The sequence below is a fragment of the Neoarius graeffei genome, chromosome 8 (assembly GCF_027579695.1).
Source record: "Neoarius graeffei isolate fNeoGra1 chromosome 8, fNeoGra1.pri, whole genome shotgun sequence".
Taxonomy (NCBI): Eukaryota; Metazoa; Chordata; class Actinopteri; order Siluriformes; family Ariidae; genus Neoarius; species Neoarius graeffei.
In genome coordinates this window covers 69,577,124-69,604,706 of record NC_083576.1, presented here as the reverse complement: position 1 = coordinate 69,604,706, position 27,583 = coordinate 69,577,124, and the positions used below count along the sequence as shown (strand labels likewise).

The following is a 27,583-nucleotide window of genomic DNA, read 5'->3' as shown; positions in this document are numbered from 1 at the left end:
AGAAAGTGCACATTCTTGGGCATATATTTTAGGCTGTACACCAAAAACCGCTGAAGGAAAGATCATATTTTCCACAATAAAAAGTGAGGGTATAGAGGTAATATTTCAGAAAGAAAAATGAAAATAAAATTAAAAAACAAAGGAATTATTTTCATTCAAATTTCACTAATCCTCATGTAGACACACAGTAATGACATTTTGGTATATTTAGACTAAATAAGACTTTTGCAAATACAGACAAGTTGTCGCAATAAATTTTTTTTTACTGCTCAGTAAAATTCTTTATTAAAATAAATGTACGGGGGCATCGTGGCTCAGGTGGATAAGGCGCCATACCATAAATCCAGGGACCCGGGTTTGATTCCGACCCGAGGTCATTTCCCGATCCCTCCCCATCTCTCTCTTCTGCTCATTTCCTGTCTCTACACTGTCCTATCCAATAAAGGTGAAAAAATCTAAAAAAAAAAAGTATAATAGAGGGCCTGGATTAATGGTTATAGAGAAAAAAAAACCTTCATGTTTAAAACTGAACGTCACATTTTCTGAGAATGGCCCATGTGCTTTCTCTGAGACACATTAAGCCAGCCACTGCATCTTTTGAAACTGCTGTACATTTACAGCCGTACATACTCTTGCACCCCCAGCTATAGATGGCTGTGGCATTCTCTGGATTCAAATCCACAATCTTTTGATGATAGGGTGAAAGTTTTCCACTTGGCTAGTTAAGAATTCTCAAAACTGCACAATTTCATTCCAGTAAAATTACCAAAGTCCTGAAATACCAATAACTTCCCAGAGCTAAAGCTTCTATAAAACAAACAGATCTATTTCCATTTCTGTCCTTCTCTACCAAAGCTGTAGATAAACAGACAGCGCAGGCCTTAAAACCACTGAAAGTCTGCTTCCTAAGCTAATAATATAAACAGATGGAAAGGAAACATGACATGTTTGTGGCCATAAAATACAACCTACTGTTTTTCAGGGTACTGCTGCAAGATTTCTTTTATCAGCTGTGAGGATGTCAGCCACTATGTGTGAGGACAGACAAGATCCACAGTGCATCTTAGCAAAAACTGTGAAAACAGTTCGGTAACCCTTGCCTTCATTATCAGCTTTATTCATAACGTGTAATAAATCACTGCTGTTCAGTATCTTGTTATAGAATAGCTACAGCAAGTTCAAAATGGAAATGGGAATTAACAGTGATCATTAATACTAAAGCACAATGATGGAAAGTTTAATGATTTTTCCATTTGGATTGAGCTTAAAAGATAACATAACAGTGCAATAAATAAATAAATAAATAAATAAATAAAAATATTTAACAGTTATTCCACAAAATCGAGTTGTACATGAGCTGATAGCCGGCAAGATGTGTAGCACCGAGTCGGCTATAAGCCATGTATGACGAGATTGAGTGGAATAACTGTTTTATTCTATCCACATTCACTGGATTTTGAGAAACAGAGCTTTTTTTTTTGCAAATTCGATAAATAAAAACTTTATACAAAACGTTCGATAAAGTAATTTCCATTTAGAATGTAAACAACCCAGTGAAATAACAGTAGCAATTTGTGAAAATGCTATAATAATAATCTCATTCTCATCTCATTATCTCTAGCCGCTTTATCCTTCTACAGGGTCGCAGGCAAGCTGGAGCCTATCCCAGCTGACTACGGGCGAAAGGCGGGGTACACCCTGGACAAGTCGCCAGGTCATCACAGGGCTGACACATAGACACAGACAACCATTCACACTCACATTCACACCTACGCTCAATTTAGAGTCACCAGTTAACCTAACCTGCATGTCTTTGGACTGTGGGGGAAACCGGAGCACCCGGAGGAAACCCACGCGGACACGGGGAGAACATGCAAACTCCACACAGAAAGGCCCTCGCCGGCCCCGGGGCTCGAACCCAGGACCTTCTTGCTGTGAGGCGACAGCGCTAACCACTACACCACCGTGCCGCCATAATAATAATCATTCTTGAAAAATAAAAAAGATACATTCTTATCATCAAATACTCATCTCATCTCATCTCATCTCATCATCTCTAGCCGCTTTATTCTGTTCTACAGGGTTGCAGGCGAGCTGGAGCCTATCCCAGCTGACTACGGGCGAAAGGCGGGGTACACCCTGGACAAGTCGCCAGGTCATCACAGGGCTCATCAAATACTTTTATTTCATATTTTGTTGCTTTTTTGTATTTTTTAGGGGTTTCTTCTTCTTCAGGGTTTTTTTTTTTGGCAGTCGGCAAACCAACTTCAAGGTGCATTACCGCCACCAACTGGGCTGGAGTGTGGAACAGGTGATATGTGTGTGTGTGTGTGTGGGGGGGGGACTATATTCTTTTAGCTATTTCTGTTTCTTTTAAATACTTGATAATTTGGGGGGGTTTGTTTTTGAGCAGAGTTTTTATTTTGTCCTCAGTTGGTTCAGCAACACGCTTTGCCATTTTGTTTTTCTCTCCTCACGGTATATTTGCTGATATCCTAGTAGTAGAGTAGCCAATTAGGGTGCGTAATTGCTCATATCCAGTGAATGTGGACAGAATAATATGAGATATATGCAAGAAAATGACATGCACTTATCTACAAAGAAATGAGTGAGGAAAGAATTAAGTCCAAAACTGTAATGCTGTAGGTTGTAAATCCTAATAGAATGGGTTAGAACATTTGTGAGAAGAAATAATGGACTTCACAAAATTTGCAAATTAGGGTCATGACATCAAAATGCCAACAAATTACTAATTGATCTGTTGAAATGACTCCCAGGGGCATGCATGTATCTGAACACAAGGACTCTAAACAACATTCATACCATTAGTTGGATGCCTGGCATATGACACAGAAAACCTCTTTACAGCCGGCATTGAGAGCAACTCTGAGGAAATAAAAAAAGCATTGTCACTCTGGTGCATTTAGACCCAGAACTAACCGAATGGTATGAGCAGAACCCCCAAACCCTCGATCCAAAAGTAACAGCCTTACAAAATACATATAAAAGCAACTGTATATAAAACTTATATAATATAAACACTAGCCTCATTCCTCTCATTTCCATGGAGCAGCATGACCAGGCAGTAATTCAGGCATAATCTTAGTGGTCTAATATACTCCAGACCTCAGGCCCAATCATACAGTGACACCCTGTGGACAAAATTCCATCATCCACAACACTGATGCAACCTGCTTTCAATAAAAGCCAATTTAGTCCTAAACCATTAAACCTGCAGATGGCTTTGAATATAGAGATGTAATTAAGTGGAACAGGCCAGGAAGTGAAGGCGTATATTTATCTAGCAAAAGCATGGAAAGGTTTACTTCATTACCATTAAACTTCAGCTACATATCCTGGCATGGTTGTTTATCAGGTTCACCTACCATAGGCACATCTGTAGGTCAGGGTTGGTGATATTACAAAAATATCATCTCACAGTACATGAAGACATTTCTACGATACATATCATGTATTATTACATATAGGTTTGGTTTGTAAACTCCCAGCAAAACAGGGTGTTGCAATTTTAAAAATAAAACTTTAAAAGGAATTTCATGATACTTTTATACGATGTCAACAAAAATAAACGAGACCGTCAATAACGTCGTAGCTCACTCTGGCTCTGTCTAGTCCAGAAGGAACAATCTAAAGTGGGCCACCTTGTACAATAAATGTTGCAAGCGATATACACTATATACAAGCTATATACACCCTAGGAATACCTACCAATTTGCCAGAAAGAATCCAAAACGGCGAGGAATTGACCGAGAAGAAGCGATTTTTGTTGAACTGCTCATTAAGGCTTAATTAGTCCATAACTTCATTAATAATTGTAATTAAGCAAATCTGGGTAGAAGTTATATGCAACCTAGGTACCCCTACCTTCATGCCAGAAAGAATCAAAATCGGTGAAGAATTGAGGGAGAAGAAGTGATTTGGGTGGAAACTGCTCGTTAGTTAGGGTTTAATTACTCCATATCCTCATTATTAATTGCAATTCTGCAAATTTGAGTAGAAGCTATATGCACCCCAGGCAGACCTACCTTCCTGCCAAAAAGAATAAAAATCAGTGAAGAATTGAGAGAGAAAAAGTGATTTTCGTGAAATGTGGACGACGCCGGATGAATGAAGGACAGCACAACACATGATGGCATAAGCTCATTGCCCGTTGACCGGATGAGTTAATTAACAGTGAAACACAGTTATGGACTGTAGCTTAGCTGTACACAGTTTATGAGCCCTTCTCTATCTTATTGATCTGTCCACCACAGGATCACCACTATAGCGCTAGAGGTCAATTAGCACAAATTGTGCATGGAAGAACATTAATTTCTAACTGTACACTTAGTGTGGCCCAACAAGATAGGTGTCTAATAAAGTGGCCAGCAAAGCCAATGTGGTTAACAAACTCGGTCCAGTGAAACACCCACTAATACGAGGGACAACATGGCTTAATGGTTAGAAAAGCAACTTTGGGACCAAAAAGTCACCAGTTTGATTCCTTGGACCAGCAGGAATGGCTGAAGTGCCCTTGAGCAAGGCACCTAACCCCCAACTGCTCCATGGGCTGCTCTGGGTTTGGTGTACTTCGCTCTGGATAAGAGCGTCTGCTGAATGCCTGTAATGTAAAGCAGCACTAAAATGACAGATAAACTGCCATTTGATGGAAAAAAAAAACACCCAAACACATTTGATCAGTGGTGCTCCAGTGATAGGGGCACCAAAGTGCCACTTATGAGTCCTTGAACAAGATCCATAACTACCAACTAATCAACTGTATCCTTAATTGTAACTAGATTTGGATAGATTTGTCACCTGAATGTAAAATTATCAATTAAAGGGTCCTATGGTGGGGTGGCACAGTGGTGTAGTGGTTAGCGCTGTCGCCTCACAGCAAGAAGGTTCTGGGTTCGAGCCCAGTGGCCGGCGAGGGCCTTTCTGTGTGGAGTTTGCATGTTCTCCCCGTGTCCGTGTGGGTTTCCTCCGGGTGCTCCGGTTTCCCCCACAGTCCAAAGACATGCAGGTTAGGTTAACTGGTGACTCTAAATTGACCATAGGTGTGAATGTGAGTGTGAATGGTTGTCTGTGTCTATGTGTCAGCCCTGTGATGACCTGGCGACTTGTCCAGGGTGTACCCCGCCTTTCGCCCGTAGTCAGCTGGGATAGGCTCCAGCTTGCCTGCGACCCTGTAGAACAGGATAAAGCGGCTAGAGATAATGAGATGAGATGGGTCCTATGGTGGTCCATAGCTATTGATGGACAGAGAAGAGGGGACTGACACATGGGGCTACTGACAGGTATGTACACATACAAATTAGCCAATATAGTAGTTATAACAGACAAATGGCTATCAAGCAGAGGCACAAAGTAGGTGTACCTGATAAACTGGCAAGTGTCTACAGACTTAAAGGTTTTGAGTCACTAAATTGAACTGTCACATATATTCCAATCCTCAACTAAGCTAATAAAAATGACATCATGTAGATAAAATCAGTCATGCCATGCTTACAAAACAAGCAAAATAGTGCCCTCTGGAGGTGATAACAAACATAGCCGATTTTGAATAATTTATGTACAAATTCACAAATATACAGTATAACAAAGCTTTCAAAAAAGGGCACAAATACAAAGGGGACCACAACACATATCATACAAACATTCAGATAAGAAAGGAACAAGATACACATTATTACTTATACTACAATAATATCCTTATACTGTACGTGTGTGTCTATAATGCACACCCACTCACACACCCACTCACTCAGTAAATTGGCTTGCAAGCACAAATTGAGGTGCTGGTTAAAATCCAACATGCCATGCATCAGCCTAGAAGTTTTAGTGTCTAATAAATGTCACACAAAATGAATCATAAAATCAATATGCCAAGGTGAATTTAAAGGTAGACCACCTTTCAGATTTTTCAAGTTTAGGTCATAAAAAGAATTTTCCCAACACCCAATTATTTTTGTTTAGTGAATCAAAAGTTACTGAATTTGAATCACAGACTTCTAATTTTATTAGTTTTTTTTTTAAATAGAACAATTAATGAAATTAGAGCCACGTGGCCCTAAATTCTCCGCTATTTTTTCTTGCTTCACCATGACCCAATTCAAGATACTACGTCATGCATCACGTGGTGGGCTTTCCCTGTTCGCGCAAGGCATTATGGGATACAAATTTGAAACGAGAGAGAAAAATGGAGGACGTGAGTGTGTGAATGAAACGTGAAAGACTGACTACAGTAACGGAAAGCGAGAAGAAAAGATGTTATGTTGCAAAGGAAAGGAAATGCAGGACCAAACGAATAAATATTGGTGGTCAGCGAGCACCTTGGTGTGATCAGCTGTTCGTTTAGCGACAGAATGATGTAACTGTCAGTGCACAGTCAAGGTAAACCTGTAGATGGCAGTAATGCAACACTGTGGATGCCAGCTGCCGTAAAACCCAAAAGAAGAAGAAGGTAAACCTGCACATGGTAAACGCACACGGACTTCCTGTTTTCTTGACTGCACAAAGCGAGCGATTTCATGCACATTATTTGCTCAGGAATCCCGTCAAATTAAATAACTTCCCAGCCACAGAATGGCTTGTTTTTTGAGATATTACAGAAATAAACATACATCACAATGACCAAATTTCAAATGGAACTAAATTTCACCGATTTTATGAAATCGAAAGGCCGGGTAGCTTTAAAGTGACCAGCTGGATGGAACAGAGGGTTGGTTAGGAGGTGTAATTTTATCATTCAACCAGCCTAAAGAAAATCAACAGGGAAGTAAGGTCAAGGTCAGATGAAACCAAGAGTTTCAAGCACAGCCCAGGCTTTAGAAAGAAGCTGGAAATAGACAGAAATCGAAACGGCAGTGCAGCTTTTAGCCAAGTCTGTGCAAAACGAAAAAGTCTATATGTGGGAGAGGTGAGGTTTTAACAATAGAGGAGGAGAGAAATGATCGGGAAGCATGGATTACCAAGAGCAATAGAAACAGATCAGGAATATTGCTAAGGAACTGAGTGTATTCTTTTGATCAGCTTGCTTCATTGAAGATAGAAGGCGCAATTGGACAGAGAACATACCCTCTTTACTGACTCGCCTCTGAGGGGATGTGGCTTTTTTGCGCTGGGTTCGGGCCAGCTCTTGAAGGTTGGGGGCACTGGAGGACGCTCCCCAGAAGGAGGAACTGAAGAGGCCAGCGAACAGGGAGCCTGTGAGGGGGTGGGAAAGACCATGAAGGGGACAGAGAGGGGTGTTAGAAAGAAAAGGGGTTATGGTGGTTAATTTTCACTCCTGATCATGCAGCATCTTTTTAATGGTTTAATGGTTTTCATGCACAGCACTGAGCTCACTGGAGGCACTTTTTTGGCATCACATTATGCTAAATTATGGTAGTTTAGCAGCTAATATAATAATCAAGTCACAACCTTTTTCTGTCCTGCACCAAACCTCGGTGTGTGTGTGTGTGTGTGTGTGTGTGTGTGTGTGTGTGTGTGTGTGTGTGTGTGTGTGTGTGTGTGTGTGCAGAAAAACACATAACTCAAAATCATTACAAACTGTTCAGTGGAAACTTTGTGTGTTTAAACACTGAGTAACGGAAAACTAACTGGTTTCTGGAAGAGCAAAAGGAAAACTCAGAGCTGTGTGACGTGTGGGACATTCCAAATATTTCCCATGAACTGCTAGTCACAGACGGGTTGTCAAGTTTATTTTTGCCCCAGTGGCAGAGATGGACCAGATGCAACACGCGCATCATTACTAACAAGTCCTCTACAAAGTGAAACACTGTTTATGGATTTGATTTAAACTGACGTTATATTTAGACAGCAAAATCATGTCTACGTTTTTTTTTTTAACATTTTCATATCTAGTATAAATACAGCAGTACATACTCAACTTTAACTGGTTTAAAATGTAAAGTCCACATTAATTTTGGACTTCATACTGTATATTGGCTTAATGATGAATTATTTGTGTGATGCTATGCCTGTTGTGATGTTATGCCTTTCAGGAACTGAAAATCTCTTTCAGAACTATAAATTGGCAAATCTATCATTGTTCAGCCATCATTTGTAGCCGCTTATCCTGTCTTACAGGGTCGCAGGCAAGCTGGAGCCTATCCCAGCTGACTATGGGCAAGAGGCGGGGTACACCCTGGACAAGTCGCCAGGTCATCACAGGGCTGACACATAGACACAGACAACCATTCACACTCACATCTACGGTCAATTTAGAGCCACCAATTAGCCTAACCCACATGTCTCTGGACTGTAGGGGAAACCGGAGCACCCGGAGGAAACCTACACAGACACCATGCAAACTCCACACAGAAAGGCCCTTGCCGGCCACTGGGATCGAACCCAGGACCTTCTTGCTGTGAGGCGACAGTGCTAACCACTACACCACCGTGCTGCCCTCATCTTTCCTTCAAAGGAATATTAACTTTTTATTGTTCATGACAAGTGTGTGTAGATAATAGTTAGACAAGTTTCAAGTGCTTCACTGGTTTGTAGCCTGAGATACTGTTTGCATTGTTTTACTCCAGCTTTTTTTTTTTCCCTGACAGGAATAGGACAGGCCAGGATAACACTCACTGTGATACCAACAACTACTTTTAGACACACTATGTGCCAGGTATGGTCTGACCTTTCACATAAGGACCTCATAGGTGCTGTGCAGAAAACGTTAATGTTTTATTAGTATTTAGGTCATCCACAGGACACACACACAGAGCGAGAGAGAAAGAGAGAGAGAGAAATGTGATCTGATGACCGACACTGCTGATGGAAGGGTCATTTCATGCCAAATCAACAAAATATCTGACAAATTTATGCTCGACCATCTCAGATTTCAATGAAATTTGGAGGGCTCAGAGATACTATTAAAAGAAGTTAATCCCCAAAATTTGAGCTTCCTATCTCCAATGGTTTCAGAGATACAGGCATTTGAATTTTTCGATTTTTTTGTTTTTTGCTCAAAACATACATATTTCAAAGTGCAATATAATCTTTATTATGCAAGATAGAAACCTAAAATTTTGCACAGAGAGACGAATTTCAATGGTCATTGTATATTAGATGGTGATTTTAACAAGGAAATTAAAAAGACAAATTTGCATTTTTAATTCATTCTGGAAGCTTGCCTGTGGCAGTAATGCTTAAACTAAGAATGTTATTCAAATCTACACAGAAATATCTACCAATTTCAGTTTTACCAAGTCTCCACTATTCCTTGTTTGTCTGTAATAGGGTTTTGAAATTCACCGATTTCTAAAACATGCCATTTTCAGTAGCATGGATTCCAATGTGGGATAGCAGTTAGGAGCTTGTAAATTTTTTTCAGTAATCTCCTAGACCCATATTTTATATTTCCAAGTTTTTGTTCTGTGTCTCTCAAGTATTTCTGAGCTACAGGTGTTTAAAAAATCCATTTTTTCCAAATTCGAATTTTTGATATTATTTCCATTTTATTGATGATTAAGGACTGATAAATACAACTAAATGATTTGTATAGATAAGGAAACATTTTACTTGTGTTCATGTCACAGAAATATGGTTTTAAAATATTATCATTCTGAAATAAGCTAAATATGAACATTTAACATTTTTCAGTAAATATATATATAAAAACTAAAGAAGTCAGTCATTTTTCATATAAATCACTTAACTTACAATTTCTGTTGTATGTTAGTTTATGGCAGTCAGAATCTTTCTTTAGTCCAATTCCTATAGAACAGGGAGGAAGTTCAGCCATTTCTAGATGTCTAAGAACAAACTCATTTATACTGATCTCAAATTGAAAGCAACTACAATTAAATTCCCTAGTCAACTATTCAAAATATCCAATCCTTGCAAAGAAACACATTCAGTTAATAACATTGGTAAATTTTCTCAGTGCTCTGTATTACAATGTATTTAATATAATCCAAGCAATATAATGTTATCTGAACAAGTATGCAGTTTACAGACTCTAAGACTACATTCAGACTGCACCCTGAAACGACCCATATCCGATTTTTTTGCCCATATGTGACCTGTATCCGATTTGTTATTGACAATCTGAACGACACAGATCCGATTTTTTCACATGCGACCCAGGCCGCTTGGATATGTGGTCCTAATTCCAATGCATATCCGTTATTTTCACATGTGACTGCAGTCTGACCGGACAGGTCGCATTCATGCGACCTACACGTCATCAACAAGAGACAAGCGTCACTATCCTGCGTTGGCTAATCCCGTCTCTTTGGTGGAAAACAACAACATTTGTACAGTTTTCAGAATTTAAATAGACTTTTATAGAATTGATCAAGCTAATGGTGGATTTGGTAGGGACCTGGATGTTAAATCATCCTGTATTACACGATTATAAGATTGTTCTGGAAATTTCCAGTAATTTGACACCTTCGGTCTCATTAGTCTGCTGCCCACATTAATCAGATTATTGTGTGAGTTCCGCCGCCACCACAAAAACCACATCGCCAGGTCTCGCCTCATCTCTCTCCATGCTTTACTTGCAAACTTGAAGAGTGCGCTTTTTTTTTTTGTTTACGTATTACGTAGATGTGCTTATTATGTGTCAATTTGCGCATGCGGGACACTTTTGGGTCGTTTTCCATTCATATTGGAGATCGCATACAAGTCTCATATAATTGGTAATGTGAACGGCCTAACAAAAAAATCGGATTACACAACAAATCGGATATGGGTCGTTTCAGGTTGCAGTCTGAACGTAGTGTAAAACTATAAGATATGAGCCACCTGTTCTGGTATCAAAGGTCACCTATTGTGCTGTGTTGATATTGATAAAGCTGGCTGTTGACTGGTACACAATAGCTGGTCATTGATTTCTAATGTTACACAGTCTTAGATTAAAATCAATTTACAAATAATTAATACTGAGCATTAATTGAAATTTTATTTAAAATTGAGGAAGAAACATGTCTCCTAACCTACTTGAACCTTATTGAAGCATTTATTAACCCTCAAATATCAGTTATATGAAAATATATCAAAAATTTGAATTTGGTGAAAATGGATTTTTTAAACCCCTGTAGTTTAAAAATACTTGAGAGACACAGAACAAAAATTTGGAAATATAAAATATGGGTCTTGGGGATTACTGAAAAAAATGTACAAGTTCCTAACTGTTACCCCACAATGGATTTCTTGCTACTGAAAATGGCATGTTTTAGAAATCGGTGAATTTCAAAACCCTATTACAGACAAACTAGGAATAGTGGAGACTTGGTAAAACTGAAATTGGTAGATATTTCTGTGTAGATTTGAATAACATTCTTAGTTTAAGCATTACTGCCACAGGCAAGCTTCCAGAATGAGTTAAAAATGCAAAAAATGCAAATTTGTCTTTTTAATTTCCTTGTTAAAATCACCATCTAATATACAATGACCATTGAAATTCTAAGTTGAAGCTTGTAGTACAAGACATTGAGTCTCTCTGTGCAAAATTTTAGGTTTCTATCTTGCATAATAAAGATTATATTGCACTTTGAAATATGCATGTTTTGAGCAAAAAACAAAAAAATCGAAAAATTCAAATGCCTGTATCTCTGAAACTATTGGTGATAGGAAGCTCAAGTTTTGGGGATTAACTTCTTTTAATAGTATCTCTGAGCCCTCCAAATTTCATTGAAATCTGAGATGGTCGAGCATAGCCTCTTGTTGATTTGGCATGGAATGACCCGGAACGGTTTGTTGTCTGTATGCGAGAGATTAGCATTTGATACATACCAAGGCCACCAAATTTGACTTCACAGGGTTGGCGTGAATATGAAGGAAAGAGACGATAAGCAGCACCACGAGAGGAGGTTGTGCTCTCTGAGAGGACCTGCATGCAAAATACACATACGTACATGCTAGATATGAAGCTAAAGCAGGCAATAAGAAACTTAACAACAAGCTAATTTTCTTCTATATTCTACATCTCAAACTTTTTTTTCTGACACTATAATGGTATACAGGTAGACATTTTTACAATATACAATTGCTATCATTGTATTTACTTTGAGCATGCTATGAAAATATATTTAACTTGTAGAAAAATTGTACATTCCAGCAACTTGTTGGAATTGTGATATTGTGCATCACGCTGATATTGTGTTTCACATTGCCAAGCCCTATGACACTGTTTATTTCAGCTTGTCAAAACTGCTAATGAATTGCCTCCCCCCTCCGAAAAATTTTCTCCCTAATTTAGTCTTGGCCAATTCCCACCTACCAGTCAGGTCTCCTCTGTTATATGACCGCTACAAACTAGGGAGCGCAGTGGTGGATTTAGGTATGGGCAACATGTGCAGCCCATGTTGCTGAAGGGGCGGGGTTCGCCCAGGGCGCCATACAAGCTAGAACCGGCACTGAGGGAGGGTGAAGACTAAGGACCCAGTCCCACAACACAGATAACTACTGTACAACTATACCTTTTACTACAACTATGACTATACCTCTGCCTGAATTTAGTTCCAGTCTGGAGCAGTCACACCACAATTATAATCCCGACTATAATATCAGTAGGTCCTGGCACTCAGGTAAATAAATGCATGCAACTTAGGAATAGTCATGGAAGTTTTTTCCAAGTAGTAGCACATTATTCCGGGTCATACTATACAGCTTGGACTTCAAAACAACCCATACACATACTCCGGTGGTTGATAAAATACAGATAGGTCACACACTACAGAAATATAATAAAAAAGAATACAAAATACAGAGCGGTTATGGATTTTAATACGGATGCAAATAATTTACGGATTGGTCACAGACGTTTCAGTGTATTACAGATTGGTTATCAATTTCATATGGATGATGCATCACGGATAAAAAAAATTAAGAAGTCTAAAACAATTAAATATTTGGACTGCCGAAGTTCATAATTAAAATATTTTACATGCTTTTATATGTTTACTTTATTAATTTACTACTGATATTTCAGGGAAAATCACAAATCCATGAATAAAAGATCTGTGCTTTGTATTATGTTTTTTATTTTCCGCAAATCTGTATTCCGTGACTTCATGATGCAAAACAAGGATGTACAAAGATGCCTGGGGAAAACAGTACTTGCTCAGACAATGTCACATGTAAACAATTACCTGATTGGTCAGATGTTTTATTGGATTAGGTCCAAGCCTGGAAAAATTGCTCCAGAAGCAACCTCACCGATACGGATAAACCCAGACCTGGGCTATAGGTATCATTATCAGTCTGGTGTGACCACCAACCATATAAACTGCAGGGGACTGATTTATTTATAGTTATCGTTATAGTTGTAGTTATAGTTATTGTGGGACCCGGCCTTAACACATGCTTCCTAAGAGACATGCAAAGCCAATCACATTTTTTTAACTGTGTCACTGACTGGTGTAACGTATTCTTTTAAAATACTTGTTTTTTAATCAAATTATAACCATCAAATGGGTCTGAGCAAATATCAACCTGTGGATCAAAACCAGCCCAACTATTAAGATTATCTTAGCCAGTAATAACAAAAAACAATCCATGGCTTCAGATGAATGGCAAGCCAGACCTCTAAATTCACTGTGAGCACAAACTATTAACATAAACCAATAGGAAATTCACTTTGAGTGACCTGTTGTTTATAGAGCAGCAGATACAAAATGTTTTATGTTTTGCTGTTTATGGTTTACAAGTTGCCTTAGCAGATCATTAGCTGCCTTTCTCAATATATAACTCCAGAACAGCTGGCATACTGTTCTATCCATGTCTTAGAAGGACTGTGCTGGATGTGAGCAGACTGAGGCTAGAGGCTGTGTTAAAGAACAGTACCTCCATGGAACCGGTTTTTCGGTTCCGAATCAGTGGGGACTTTTTGTGAATGTTCACGGGCTCAGCGTGAATGGCTCGATCAGGTTCATCCTGAGACAAATTCTCCAGACTGCCCAGGTTTTCCTGCTTCTCCTGGTTCTGCATTCACATCAGACATTACCTTGAACCATTTTATTCTTATTTCAAAGCAGTGTAGAAATATCTTTATGAAAGATAATCATTCACACACACACACACACACACACACACACACACACACACACACACACACACACACACACACACACACCTCAGAAGAGGCAGGGCGGAACCCAAAGCCCATTGGTGCATTCTCCTCATCACGACAGCTCTTGACCCCGGGACTGAAGTGCAGCTCTACATGGAAACGTTCCTCTGAAGACGGATCCTGTCCACATATATATACACACACAGCTATAAGGACACTGGCATACAGGAGCACAAGATACATATAAGAGGACAAAGGCTTTTACCTTATTGTTGTCTTCATACAGCATAATGACGATCTGAGTCATGTAGTTAAGTTCAGATACAGCACTGAGGTAGTCCATGGCCTGCTTCCACTGCTCGTCCTTCTCCTCCTATAACACAACAGCATGAACACAGACTCGTTTTAAAATTGGATTCAGAGCAACAGCTTTCTATATGCATTATGGGTGTCTGTCTGGCTCATACTGACATTAAGAAGGCCTCCGTAGCGGAAGATGCTGAGCAGGGAATGAACATGACTCTCGCTTGTGAAATAAAGCCGGGTCCGCACATGCCGACCCGGAGACATCACCCCCCGCGAATACCTGAACCACCAGGAGGAGATAAAAACACAACCTGATCACTCACAAAAGTTCACGTCAGTTTTGCAAAAATGATCAGGGAGAGCAGTGAGACTTGGGACAAGTTTTCAGCTTTTGTAGACTGTGTGAAATTCTTTGCAGGTAGCATCACATTTATATTGCATTAGAGAGGATTTACTAAACCCTCTTACCACAACATTAGTTTCTCAGCTTGTCACATATACTGGCCTTCAGGATTCACTTTTTGTGTCATTATTTTTTGCAGGGAGACATGAGACATTAAGGGAGATATGGGATATTACGTTGGGAGACTTGGGACATAGTAGGGAGACATGAAACAAAAATAAAATACCTAGGCCTACATGTTTAATTTGTATTTATTATCAAAACCTGTACCATATGAACTGTATGAACACACAATGCTGGTACAGCGATAGAAAAATGTCAGTTTACCCAAAACCTGACGAGACAAAACAGTTCCATTCTCAATAAGGAATGAAAAAAGTTTAATCCTCATGTAGGGACACGCCCACATTTTTAACAAACATTTTTAAACAATTTTATATTTATAAACCACAAGAAAAAAATCTGTAACATGACGAACTGTGGGCGGCATGGTGGTGTAGTGGTTAGCGCTGTCGCCTCACAGCAAGAAGGTCCGGGTTCGAGCCCAGTGGCCGGTGAGGGCCTTTCTGTGTGGAGTTTGCATGTTCTCCCCGTGTCCGCGTAGGTTTCCTCCAGGTGCTCCGGTTTCCCCCACAGTCCAAAGACATGCAGGTTAAGTTAACTGGTGACTCTAAATTGACCGTAGGTGTGAATGTGAGTGTGAATGTTTGTCTGTGTCTATGTGTCAGCCCTGTGATGACCTGGCGACTTGTCCAGGGTGTACCCCGCCTTTCGCCCGTAGTCAGCTGGGATAGGCTCCAGCTTGCCTGCGACCCTGTAGAACAGGATAAAGCGGCTAGAGATAATGAGATGAGATGGTAACTCTAGGCTGCATATTTTAATTCCTAACAAATCCCAAATTCACCAGCATACATTACACCATAGAATGGAGATGGAGGTGAAGTAGAAAATACTGTACATGTTTTGGTTCACAAAAATATTGAACTGCACAGACCTTACTGCAGTGTCCAGCTTTGTGGCTCCAAAGGAAGTAGATTACTCTAAGAGACAACATCTAACTTCTGATGGTATCTAAAACCTGATTGGCTGAAATTAATTATATGGGAATACAAACTGTCTCAAGTCTCCCTGCTCTCGCCATGTCAGCAAGCAAAACATTTTGAATATAGCTGAATTTATGCAGCATTCCTAATAATGACATTACTATAAAACAAATGTAACATTCTTAAAGTTTGCTGTCAAATGTTTTTGACTAATTTTACGTGCTTGCATTTGTTGTTCTCATCTCATCTCATTATCTCTAGCCGCTTTATCCTGTTCTACAGGGTCGCAGGCAAGCTGGAGCCTATCCCAGCTGACTACGGGCGAAAGGCGGGGTACACCCTGGACAAGTCGCCAGGTCATCACAGGGCTGACACAGAGACAACCATTCACACTCACATTCACACCTACGGTCAATTTAGAGTCACCAGTTAACCTAACCTGCATGTCTTTGGACTGTGGGGGAAACCGGAGCACCTGGAGGAAACCCACGCAGACACGGGGAGAACATGCAAACTCCGCACAGAAAGGCCCTCGCCGGCCACGGGGCTCGAACCCGGACCTTCTTGCTGTGAGGCAACAGCGCTAACCACTATACCACCGTGCCGCCCCTGCATTTGTTGTTCCATTCTATTAATTTATAAAACAAATATACTGTGAAATATTGCAAATATGATATAATATACTCCAATTTTAACAATCCTGTCTCATGCACAAGTTTAGACACACCTGAATGAATATACAGTACCAGTAAAAAACTAGATAGAACTCGACGCCAACGGCGTTGATGGGGATGCCTCCGCCTGGTAGACTACACGCCTTATAAAGTTGTGATTTGGGGATGGACGTTTGACCTCACAGTAATCTTGACCTGTGACCTTTTAACCTCAAAATCTAATCAGTTAATGTTTGTCCCAAAGCGCACAAATGGTGAAAGTTTGGTGAAATTCCTTTCATTAGCCTTTGAGATATCGTGTTCACAAGGTTTCGGGACGGACGCACGCACGGACGCATGCACGGACGGATGGACGGACGCACGGACAGATGGACAATCTGAAAACATAATGCCTCCTGCACCTTAAGGTGGCAGAGGCATAAAAATTAGACACATCTTCTAATTCAATGTTTTTTCATTATTTACATTAATTAAAAGACATTTTATGTCTTAAAGTAATGATGGATGTCGTTTCTCTTTACTTAGTTGAGCGGTTCTTGACATACCGTAATATGGATCACTACAGTTGTGGTGTTGAACAGGGCTGTTTACTGCATTTTTATTACTTATTATTTACTATTTGGTGAGGCAGACCTGTTAATTGAAAAGCATTCCAGGTGACTACCTCATGAAGCTGGTTAAGATAATGCCAATAGTGTGGAAAGTGTCATCAAGGTAAACACTGGCTACGATGAAGAATCTAAAATATGAAACATATTTTGTTTTTTGAAACACGTTTTCGTTTACCACATAATTTCATAGATGTTATTTCATAGTTTTGATGTCTTCAGTATTGTTCTACAATGTAGAAAATACAAAATACAGAAAAACCTATGAATGAGTAGGGGTGTCCAAACTTTTGACTGGCACTGTATATTCTTCATTGCCTAGACATTTCAATAAAGGTTGAAACTGGCTTAGAAGAAAAAAGTTAAGAGTAAATGACCATGCATAAATGTATTTCTGAAACAAAATGCATTTTTAAAACGGTCTTATATTGTTGGCTCAAAGTTTTTAATTTTTTTTTGTATGGTTTGGCAAATCATTTTGCTTCTTTTGAAAAAATAAATGCTTGAAATAAGCAAAGTAATCTGCTAGTAAAATAAAATAATTTAAAAAGATCTGTGAACTAGATTTGTTAAATAAATAAGTTTAATAATCTTATTTTTGCTTTACAGTAATCACATAATAGAAATTATTATACATACAGGACACTTTTTCGATGGAATAAAAACATGTATTCTGTTCCCTTCTAATGGGTTTCATTCATTTGGTCTGAGAGCATGCAATATTGTTAGCATATCGCTTATCCTACGGTACGTGTATTACGTCACTCTACCCAATGGAGCATGAGCGCTGAATATGGTTTACGATATTGCATGATTGCCAAGACAACATGACGTCACACATCAGAGCCAATGTGACTATTCAGTGAGAGAGTTTTCTGCTGCGTATGCGCAGAAGCATTTCTTTGTTCGCTGGTGGCGCCCACAGTAAACTGTCGCAGTGAATTGAAAATGCTATAAGATACGTATTACATGTAAAACTTCCGTGCTAGTGAGCGACTGTGACAATTTGGAAACAAACATTTTGTAAAATCTATATTTGGTTCATTGAATGTGTATGTATAATAATAATAATAATAATAATAATAATGGCTTTTTTGTAGTATATCAGATATATTCCATTCAGCTAGCACTCGTCTTTGACTCGTTCAATATCATGCTAGCCAAATGGAATATATCTGATATACCACTCAACGCCACCCAATATTATTTAAATATTAGATATTCACCTACTGTATATTGAGGATGTTTTGACTCATTAAAATATATATTTTTTTGTCCAAACACAAATCACGCTTTGTATTCTAAGTAGCCTTCATGGGTTCGACTTGAGCCAAGACCACTTTAGTACTTTCTACAGCATTATAATCACTAAACAACAAAATCACACCGGCTTAAGGAGATAATCACGTTGCGTATTCTACTGTAATAAGGTCCAGAGGCTCACAGTGGATGGAGCTTGTTGACAGCCTCGTCCTCATGTGTCCTCTGCAGGTCCAGCTGGATTTTCTTAACCAGAGGTAGGCAGTAGGCACTAGCAATGTCCAACTTTTCCATTTTAGTTATCCCATACTCCTGAGGTAGTAAGCACATACTGTATGAGAGACAGAAAACATGGAGGGGAAAAAATACAGACAAGAATCAAACAAATAAAAATCTCTCAGCTGCTCCACCTGAGGAATGATGATGTCAGCGAGTGCGCGAGACAGCCGGAAGAGCTCCAGCATGTTCTCCAGGCCCAAAGAGCTGTTGTGCTGCGTGTCATATTTCACACAGTCGTAGATATCAGGAATTTTGCTGATGTCATAGCGGCCATTCTTCATGCGGAAGTCCCTCTCTAGCTTGGACCAGCGCTGCAACATGAGCTCCAGAGTCTCACTGTGGTACAGCTGCAGATCTGATACAAATGAGTCAAATCACATTAGATTAGACAAAATGAGTGGTTTAATGGATTACAAGAGATGAAAGTATTCTTTTTTTAATAACCCAAAATTTTTTAAACACACTGCAAAAGTCAAATTTAACTCTCTGGGGTTGAGAGCTTCGCCAGCGAAGCTTGGGAGGTTTAGAATGAGTAGGTCATGTACAGTATATAGATTAATATCTTCACAAGTTTTTATCATACAAGCATGATAAACATCTCATCTCATTATCTCTAGCCGCTTTATCCTGTTCTACAGGGTCGCAGGCAAGCTGGAGCCTATCCCAGCTGACTGCAGGCGAAAGGCGGGGTACACCCTGGACAAGTCGCCAGGTCATCACAGGGCCGACACATCGACACAGACAACCATTCACACTCACATTCACACCTATGGTCAATTTAGAGCCACCAGTTAACCTAACCTGCATGTCTTTGGACTGTGGGGGAAACCGGAGCACCCGGAGGAAACCCACGCAGACACGGGGAGAACATGCAAACTCCGCACAGAAAGGCCCTCGTCGGCCACGAGGCTCGAACCCGGACCTTCTTGCTGTGAGACGACAGCGCTAACCACTACACCACCGTGCTGCCCATGATAAACATATTAACAGAAACTTTATACTTTACACTTTCCTATGTGCCCACTGCCAAATAATATATTTTTTAATTACTTAAATTAGATGAAACATAAAACTTGTCACCTTACTCAGTCACACCGGAGTCAGAGTGCTGAGCGCCTACTTACATATTCATAAAAGACTATTCACATGCTAACGGCATGATAATCATTTTCACTCCTTCGGTTTCGATTGGTCTCTTTTTTGCGGTGGGAACGTCCACTGTAAACAGGATAAAATCTGTCAGCCATAGTTTAGGCTACCTGTTTGGAGGTAAAACTTGCTGCGAGATGGCACGGCGATTTGATGCTCAGGAGGTGCTTCGGATGATTCAGGACAGCGATTCAATTTCAGCAGTTCATCAGATCTTGAGAACTCTGACACCGATGATGAACGGTGTCATTTTGAACTTCGACTCGATCCAGCCGAAGATCAACCCGAGTAAATATTTCTTCTGTTTCTTATGAGCATATCGGTTGATATGTGTGCGGTGTAGCGCATAATCTGTGCACGCTTCTTGAGTAAATAAAACGTGCACTGTCATTGAGGAAATAAAATGTGTACTGGTGCTTGTTTGCTCTGTTTTCTTCTTCATCTTTTTCTGGCACTCTAATGATTTTGGTATGCGCTGATATTGTTGTCAATTTCAACAAATCTAAGCAGTCATATGACTTTTTTGTATTTGGCACAATTCAGCTACAATAATACAAAAGTAGTATGTCTGTCATGGCTGTACTTTTTACAAAAATACCAGATAAATGAAGATGTTGTAAAAAGCAGCTTTAGAACTGTGTTGGAATGTGTGTAAAAACATGACCTTACCCATTGTGATGAATCATTTTGATCACTTGACCTGATGGGATTAAGAGCTGGCAGTGGGAAGGATTTTCACTCTTCTCGTTGAATGGAATGGAATTTTTTACTCTTCTCATTGAATACCCCTCCCGCTGCCAACCCTTTATCCCAAAACAATAGGACATAATTTTTTTGATGGCCAGTTAATTGTCCAACTCAATGGAGCAGATTTAAGTTTTTGTGCTTAATACATTCCTAAAACTGAACAGAATCACCTCAAGTGACCAAAACGGTTCGTCACAATCGGTAAGGTCATGGATATTATTGTAGCTGAACTTGTGCTGAATACAAAAAAAAGTCATATGACTTTGAAAATACTGCTTAGACTTGTTGAAACTGACATCAGAGCATACCAAAATCATTAGTGCTAGAAAATACCCTCAGACCCCAGAAGGTTAAAATAGACACTTTCTTAGTTCTTTCTAAAAAAATATTTGGGAAGCTGTAGAGCATGTGTGCTAAGCTAGCGACTGTAGCTAATGTTAGTAATAAACAAAGTAGTTTTCATTGTTGAGGTGTATTTTTTCTCATCTCATCTCATTATCTCTAGCCGCTTTATCCTTCTACAGGGTCGCAGGCAAGCTGGAGCCTATCCCAGCTGACTACGGGCAAAAGGCGGGGTACACCCTGGACAAGTCGCCAGGTCATCACAGGGCTGACACATAGACACAGACAACCATTCACACTCACACCTACGGTCAATTTAGAGTCACCAGTTAACCTAACCTGCATGTCTTTGGACTGTGGGGGAAACCGGAGCACCCGGAGGAAACCCACGCGGACACGGGGAGAACATGCAAACTCCACACAGAAAGGCCTTCGCCGGCCCTGGGGCTCGAACCCAGGACCTTCTTGCTGTGAGGCGACAGCGCTAACCACTACACCACCGCGCCGCCCCGTGTATTTTTTGTGCTATTAAAAATTAATTGAGACTATGAAAATGCAAATCAAGATGAAAAGCCTATCCATGCCTACTTGAGAACTAGTTTACTACTACTGTAGTTAAATACCTCATGCTAGTTTACTGTGTTCTGAGAGGTTTGAACATTTGCATGAAAATTATAGTGTACACACAGTTTCTAGGCTATTTTTAGAAGTCTTCTGGGGCTTTAAAGCAATCAAAAGGAGAAGTAACCATACCAGCAGACTTGGGGTCCTCTAGCCGCTTGCGTATCTGATGTGTGAGGCTCTGAATGAGAGCAAAAACCTTGTCACACATTTTGACAGGATTTTCTATGAGCTTCATAGAGTTGACCAGAGAGGGGCTTCCAGTTGGGGCAAGCTGGAACAAATGTCATCAAGAGAAAGTCAAACACACAAAGCACACCTTTTAGACATGTGTAAATGAGGAAAGTCACTGGTAATGAAATATGCTGTACATTTTGGTAGTCCTCCTCAATGAAGTCTTGGCCTTTCTGCATGATCTCGTGGAGCCGAGCCTTGACACGCTGTTGGCAGTCTGAGAGCGAGTCGCTGTCGCTATCCAGCAGGCCATTCATGTTGGCACTCTTAACCATCTGTACCAGGATCGGGGTCAACTCACCCTCCAGAGCCAACAGCCCCTAAAGCACACACTCCATATGTAGTGGATGTGACATATACTGGCAGAAAAAAAGCACACAAATATGTCCAGACAGGTACCTTTGCAAAAGCAGCAGCAGTCATCTGTACCCGGCCCTCGTCTGACGCATAGATCTTGAGGTCATGGCGGTAGGTGCTGTGTAAACGGAGTAGGCCACAGCCAGGGAAGCCAGCATAGTCTCCTACAAGAAAGTATAGTCTTGTATTTTAGCAAAAGAACAAACACGAATGAATACCATTCACCATGTATTTGCCATGTGCTGTTTTAGTTTTCCCTGTTGTTCCTGTTTATTGCTAAAAACACTAATGTATGTATAATTAACAGTTATTCCATGAAATCAAGTCACACATGAGCTGATAGCCGACGAGGCAGGCAGCGCTGAGTCAGCTATAAGCCACATACAATGAGATTGAGTGGAATAACTGTTTTATTCGATCCACATTCACTGGATTTTGAGAAACAGAGCATTTTTGTTGTTATTTTTTTACAAATTCGATAAATAGAAACTTTATACAAAACATCCGACAAAATCATTTTCTTCTTTAGGGTTTTTTGGCAGTTGGTAAACCAACTTAAAGGTGCATTACTGCCACTGACTGGGCTGGAGTGTAGAACAGGAGATACTGGGGGGGGAATAGATTCTTTTAGCTATTTGTTTCTTTTAAATACTTGATTCATCCATCCATTATCCGTAACCGCTTATCCTGTTCTACAGGGTCGCAGGCAAGCTGGAGCCTATCCCAGCTGACTATGGGTGAGAGGTGGGGTACACCCTGGACAAGTCACCAGATCATCGCAGAGCTGACACATACCCCTTTTCCACCAAATCAGTTCCAGGGCTGGTTCGGGGCCAGTGCTGGTGCTGGTTCACAACTCGTTCAACTTGCGAGCCATCTGAGAACCAGTTTGCTTTTCCATCGCTTGCGGTGCTAAGCGGAGCCACGTCATTACGTCGCTGTATACGTCATTATGTCGCTGTATATGGAAGTTACGGCGCTAAGTTTACATAAACCTTGGAGCGAATATCACAGCAAAAACAACGCGGAAGAAGCAGCAGCAACAACAATAATAATAATAATAATAATGGATGACTTCGCATTTGTACAGCTGCTGCTTCTCGTCGCTTAAAAATGGCGATCTTTCGCGGTCTTGTTATTGTTGTTGGTCTTAACAACTCCGCCCCCCCGCTGACATAAGCGGTTCTTTCCTCTGGCCCAGCAGAGAGTTGGTGCTAGCCTGGAACCAGTTTTTCTGGCCCCAGAGCCAGTTCTTTGTCAGTGGAAACAGAAAAACTGGTTCCAAACTAAGCACTGGCCCCGAACCAGCCCTGGAACCGCTTTGGTGGAAAAGGGGCAACAGAGACACACAACCATTCACACTCACATTCACGGTCAATTTAGAGCCACCAATTAGCCTAACCTGCATGTCTTTGGACTGTGGGGGAAACTGGAGCACCCAGAGGAAACCCACACAGACACGAGGAGAACATGCAAACTCCACACAGAAAGGCCCCTGTTGGCCACTGGGCTTGAACCCAGAACCTTCTTGCTGTGAGGCGACAGTGCTAACAACTACACCACTGTGCCACCTCTTTACATACTTGATAACAAAGTGATATATCTGACTCGATGTGTGCCGCCATTTTGTTTTCTCTACTCATGGTATATGAGCTGATAGCCTAGTAGTAGAGTAGCCAGTCAGATTGCTTGATTGCTCACATCCAGTGAATGTGGACAGAATAAACAATGTCATATCTCTTAAAAAAGATAAGCTTGTCTGCAAAATAAGACTAATTCATGCAAACCTTAGGCACGAAAGACAAATGCCTCCGTGGCTTTTTTTTTTTAATATGTGAGTGTTACAAGACAACACAGACCTGGGATCACATCACTTAAATGTCCATTTTCAACAATTAAGATTAAAAGCAGCACCATTTCTCTGAACAACCAAGGCACACCATAGACTTGTGTACTTCACACTACTTAAGAAACTACACAAAGCTTTATTACAGTCATGAAGACTAATATCATGGAGTCTTTTCATGTCTTATGCGATGTTATGAAGTCAATAATCAATAATTTATATCACACACAGAAATCAAGTTATACATGTAAAAAAAAATCTAATACATACGAAGGATATAACACTGCCTAGAAATAACTAGTAAACTAATCTAGCTAGGGACACACCACACAGTGCACACACCACAGGCAACACATCGGGCATTAAATGATAATGAGAAAAGTAGCACAGAAAGCTCAATATCATTCGCACACTTGAAAGCCCTTCTTACCACAGTCAGTAGGGGACTCACAGCCCAGGGATCTGCGATTATCTAGTTTATAATTCAAGGCAAGAGAAGAGCAAATCAGTGAGTAACACTAACACAGTGTTACTCTCTTTCCAACAGCAGAATATGACTCAGCGAGACAACAGGAAACAGTTTGGCCATGGATAGTTCCTGTTTACTCCAAAAAAATGTATGAACCCTCAAAAAAAAAAAAAAAAGCCCTTTCTTCATGGCATGGCAGGAGATTATAAACATGCACGCAACTTTGAGAGAAACGATGTTTTAGCACTTCTTTGTTCATGTAGTGGTGCAAGCTCGCAACAGTTTTTTCTGCTTATATATATATATATATAAAATATATAATATATAGACCCCTTCGCAGTAAACGTCATTCATACATAAGAGGAAATTGCGCACGCAGCCTGGACCCAAAAAAGACTCAGCGACGGTAGAGACGAGAAGAAATATTTGGAAGAAATGCCTAGGTGTTGTGTTGTCGGGTGTCAGAATCGTAGCAGTGATGGGGTTAAAATGTACAGAATTCCAGCAGGATCTCACCCATTCCAAAAAAATCGCTGACGTCTATGGCTACAAGCCATCAAACGTGTAGACTGGGATGAAAGCACCATCAAAAATGCGCGGGTTTGCAGCGCCCACTTCATCACAGGTAAGATCAGGCTATTTATTAAATCTTTCTTTTTTATTCTTTCTAGTCTTCGTTTATTGATGTAGCAAAATACTTTGGTAACGTTTGTCTGATTAGCTGGGTCATAGTTACACAATGTAATGAATATTGTTAGCATGTTAACTTAGCTTTGCATGCAGTTTTGTTTGTAGGAGAGGTCTCGCTTGACTCAAGCAGTCCAGATTTTGTGCCATCATTATTTGTGTATGCCGAAAATCACAATTTTAAAGCAAGGATGGAAAGGTAAAATTGTGTGCCCTCACTCTAAATGCCAACTTACGTTGATTGCTCTAACCTAGCTCCCGCCCCGTTCAGTTTCATTTCTGGTCTCTGCCTCTCGCTTTTTACGCAGCTCTGATTTCTCTTAGCTGCACTCTTTACACTATCATTCCTTTCATGCCATTACCTCCTGCAAATTGCTGTTTAGTGTTGGTATTTGCTGTTGTAGCTAAAGCCACATTGCCATCACATCACTGGCATAATTTGATTAAAACAAAATGAATATGAATGTCCCATTGTTAATCAAGTTGTAGTCTCGCTGTAACCAGAATGTTGATGGCAGGCTACTTTTGTAAATAGTTTTTTTTTTTTTTTTGAGTTTGACATTTTTTTGTAAATAGTATGACTGCCTTCAGGTATCAGAGGAAAACTTACTAACATCGTCCGTCCACTCTTTAATTAAATACGGATCCGGTAGGCGATGTCCACTTGTTAGAGTTAACTTATTTATGTAGCATTCTCGATCTTATAACGACAATTGTTTTACATAATCTGACAGCTCATAATGCCGGTCTATGGGCAGCGCCATTGTTTCTGAGTCCAGGCTGCGCATGCATCCTGGCAACGGTCGGTTTGTTTACAAACATGCGAAGGGGTCTATAGAAATATCTCTAGGTGTTAAAAAAAAAAAGAACGGCAAAATTACACTGTAAACTCAAGAAGTGATCACGACACCACTATCAAGTGTTTAAAAAGCTCAACACTTGTTTAATGTCCATTTTATTAATTAGAATCATCCAAACAAATAGCTGCTGTAAACACTACAATTACATTAACAGCTTCATCTTTAAAAAGTGCTTCAAAAAGTGAACATGAGATTTTCCTAAAGACTACAATAAAGCTCAGTGTATGTCAATACATTTAATTTCGCTATGTAGGTATGTGATGCAGTGACTGGAGCCCAAGATGAACTTCCTCTTTGGGGACAATAAAGTATACTTTATCTTATCTTTAGCTATCACTGTTTATTGCATTTAGCACATTATTTACAATATAGGGTATGTGCTGCTTCACGCATAACATGTCTCACCGCTTCAGAAGCAGTTGTGCATGTATTTTACACTACAGTGCCTTGAAAAAGTATTCATACCCCTTGAACTTTTTCACATTTTTCCACCTTACAACCACAAACTTAAAAGTTTTTTAATGAGATTTTATGTGATAGACCAACACAGAGTAGCACATAATTGTGAAGTGAAACGAAAATGATAAATGGTCTTCAAAATTTTAAACAAATAAAAATCTGAAAAATGTGGTGTGCATTAGTATTCAGCCCCCTGTGCTCTGATACCTCTAAATACAATCCAGTGCAATCAATTGCCTTCAGAAGTCATCTAATTAGTTAATAGAGTCCTACTGTGTGTAATTTACTCTCAGCATAAATATACTTGTTCTGTGAAGGCCTCAGTGGTTTGTTAGAGAACACTGAAGAACAAACAGCATCATGAAGACCAAAGAACTCACCAGACAGGTGAGGGATAAAGTTCTGGAGAAGTTTACAGCAGAGTTAGGTTATAAAAAAATATCCCAAGCTCTGAACATCTCAAGAAGCACGGTTCAATCCATCATTCAAAAATGGAAAAAGTATGGCACAACTGCAACCTACCAAGACATGGCCGTCCACCTAAACTGACAGAGCGAGCAAGGAGAGCACTGGTCAGAGAAGCAGCCAAGAGGCCCATGATCACTCTGGAGGAGCTGCAGAAATCCACAGCTCAGGTGGGAGAATCTGTGCACAGGACAACTATATCGTACACTCCACAAATCTGGCCTTTTTGGAAGAGTGGCAAGAAGAAAGCCATTGTTGAAAGACAGGCATAAGAAGTCCCGTTTGCAGTTTGCCAGAAGCCATGTAGGGTACACAGCAAACATGTGGAAGAAGGTGCTTTGGCAGATGAGACCAAAGTTGAACTTTTTGGCCTAAATGCAAAGCGCTATGTGTGGCGGAAAACTAACACTGCTCATCACCCTGCACACACCATCCCCACTGTGAAACATGGTGGTGGCAGCATCATGCTATGGGGATGCTTTTCTTCAGCAGGGACAGGGAAGCTGGTCAGAGTTGATGGGAAGATGGATGGAGCTAAATACAGGGCAATCCTGGAAGAAAACCTGTTGGAGGCTGCAAAAGACTTGAGACTGGGAAGGAGATTCACCTTCCAGCAAGACAATGACCCTAAACATACAGCCAGAGCTACAATGGAATGGTTTAGATCAAAGAATATTCATGTGTTAGAATGGCCCAGTCAAAGTCCAGACCTAAATCCCATTGAGCATCTGTGGCAAGACTTGAAAAT

At 40.2% G+C, this 27,583-nt stretch overlaps 1 protein-coding gene across 6 annotated transcripts in view; it reads right to left on the bottom strand.

Annotated features, from left to right (window-relative positions):
• The window catches only part of ppip5k1b (diphosphoinositol pentakisphosphate kinase 1b), an 85,581-nt gene that overhangs the window by 17,315 nt on the left and 40,683 nt on the right, over nt 1–27,583 (bottom strand). For 2 of the 6 annotated variants that reach the window (XM_060928113.1, XM_060928112.1), the window contains exons 16-26: nt 22,092–22,213; nt 21,830–22,012; nt 21,591–21,732; nt 18,736–18,954; nt 18,505–18,637; nt 14,498–14,621; nt 14,292–14,399; nt 14,090–14,206; nt 13,801–13,938; nt 11,749–11,845; nt 7,081–7,209 (exon numbers count right to left, since the gene is read on the bottom strand). In XM_060928113.1, the coding sequence (XP_060784096.1) occupies nt 7,081–7,209; nt 11,749–11,845; nt 13,801–13,938; nt 14,090–14,206; nt 14,292–14,399; nt 14,498–14,621; nt 18,505–18,637; nt 18,736–18,954; nt 21,591–21,732; nt 21,830–22,012; nt 22,092–22,213 (1,512 nt within the window). Of the gene's footprint in view, nt 1–2,823; nt 2,887–7,080; nt 7,210–11,748; nt 11,846–13,800; nt 13,939–14,089; nt 14,207–14,291; nt 14,400–14,497; nt 14,622–18,504; nt 18,638–18,735; nt 18,955–21,590; nt 21,733–21,829; nt 22,013–22,091; nt 22,214–24,325; nt 24,368–27,583 lie in introns of all 6 variants that reach the window. The other 4 variants (XM_060928118.1, XM_060928114.1, XM_060928117.1 and 1 more) reach the window with 4 other exon arrangements.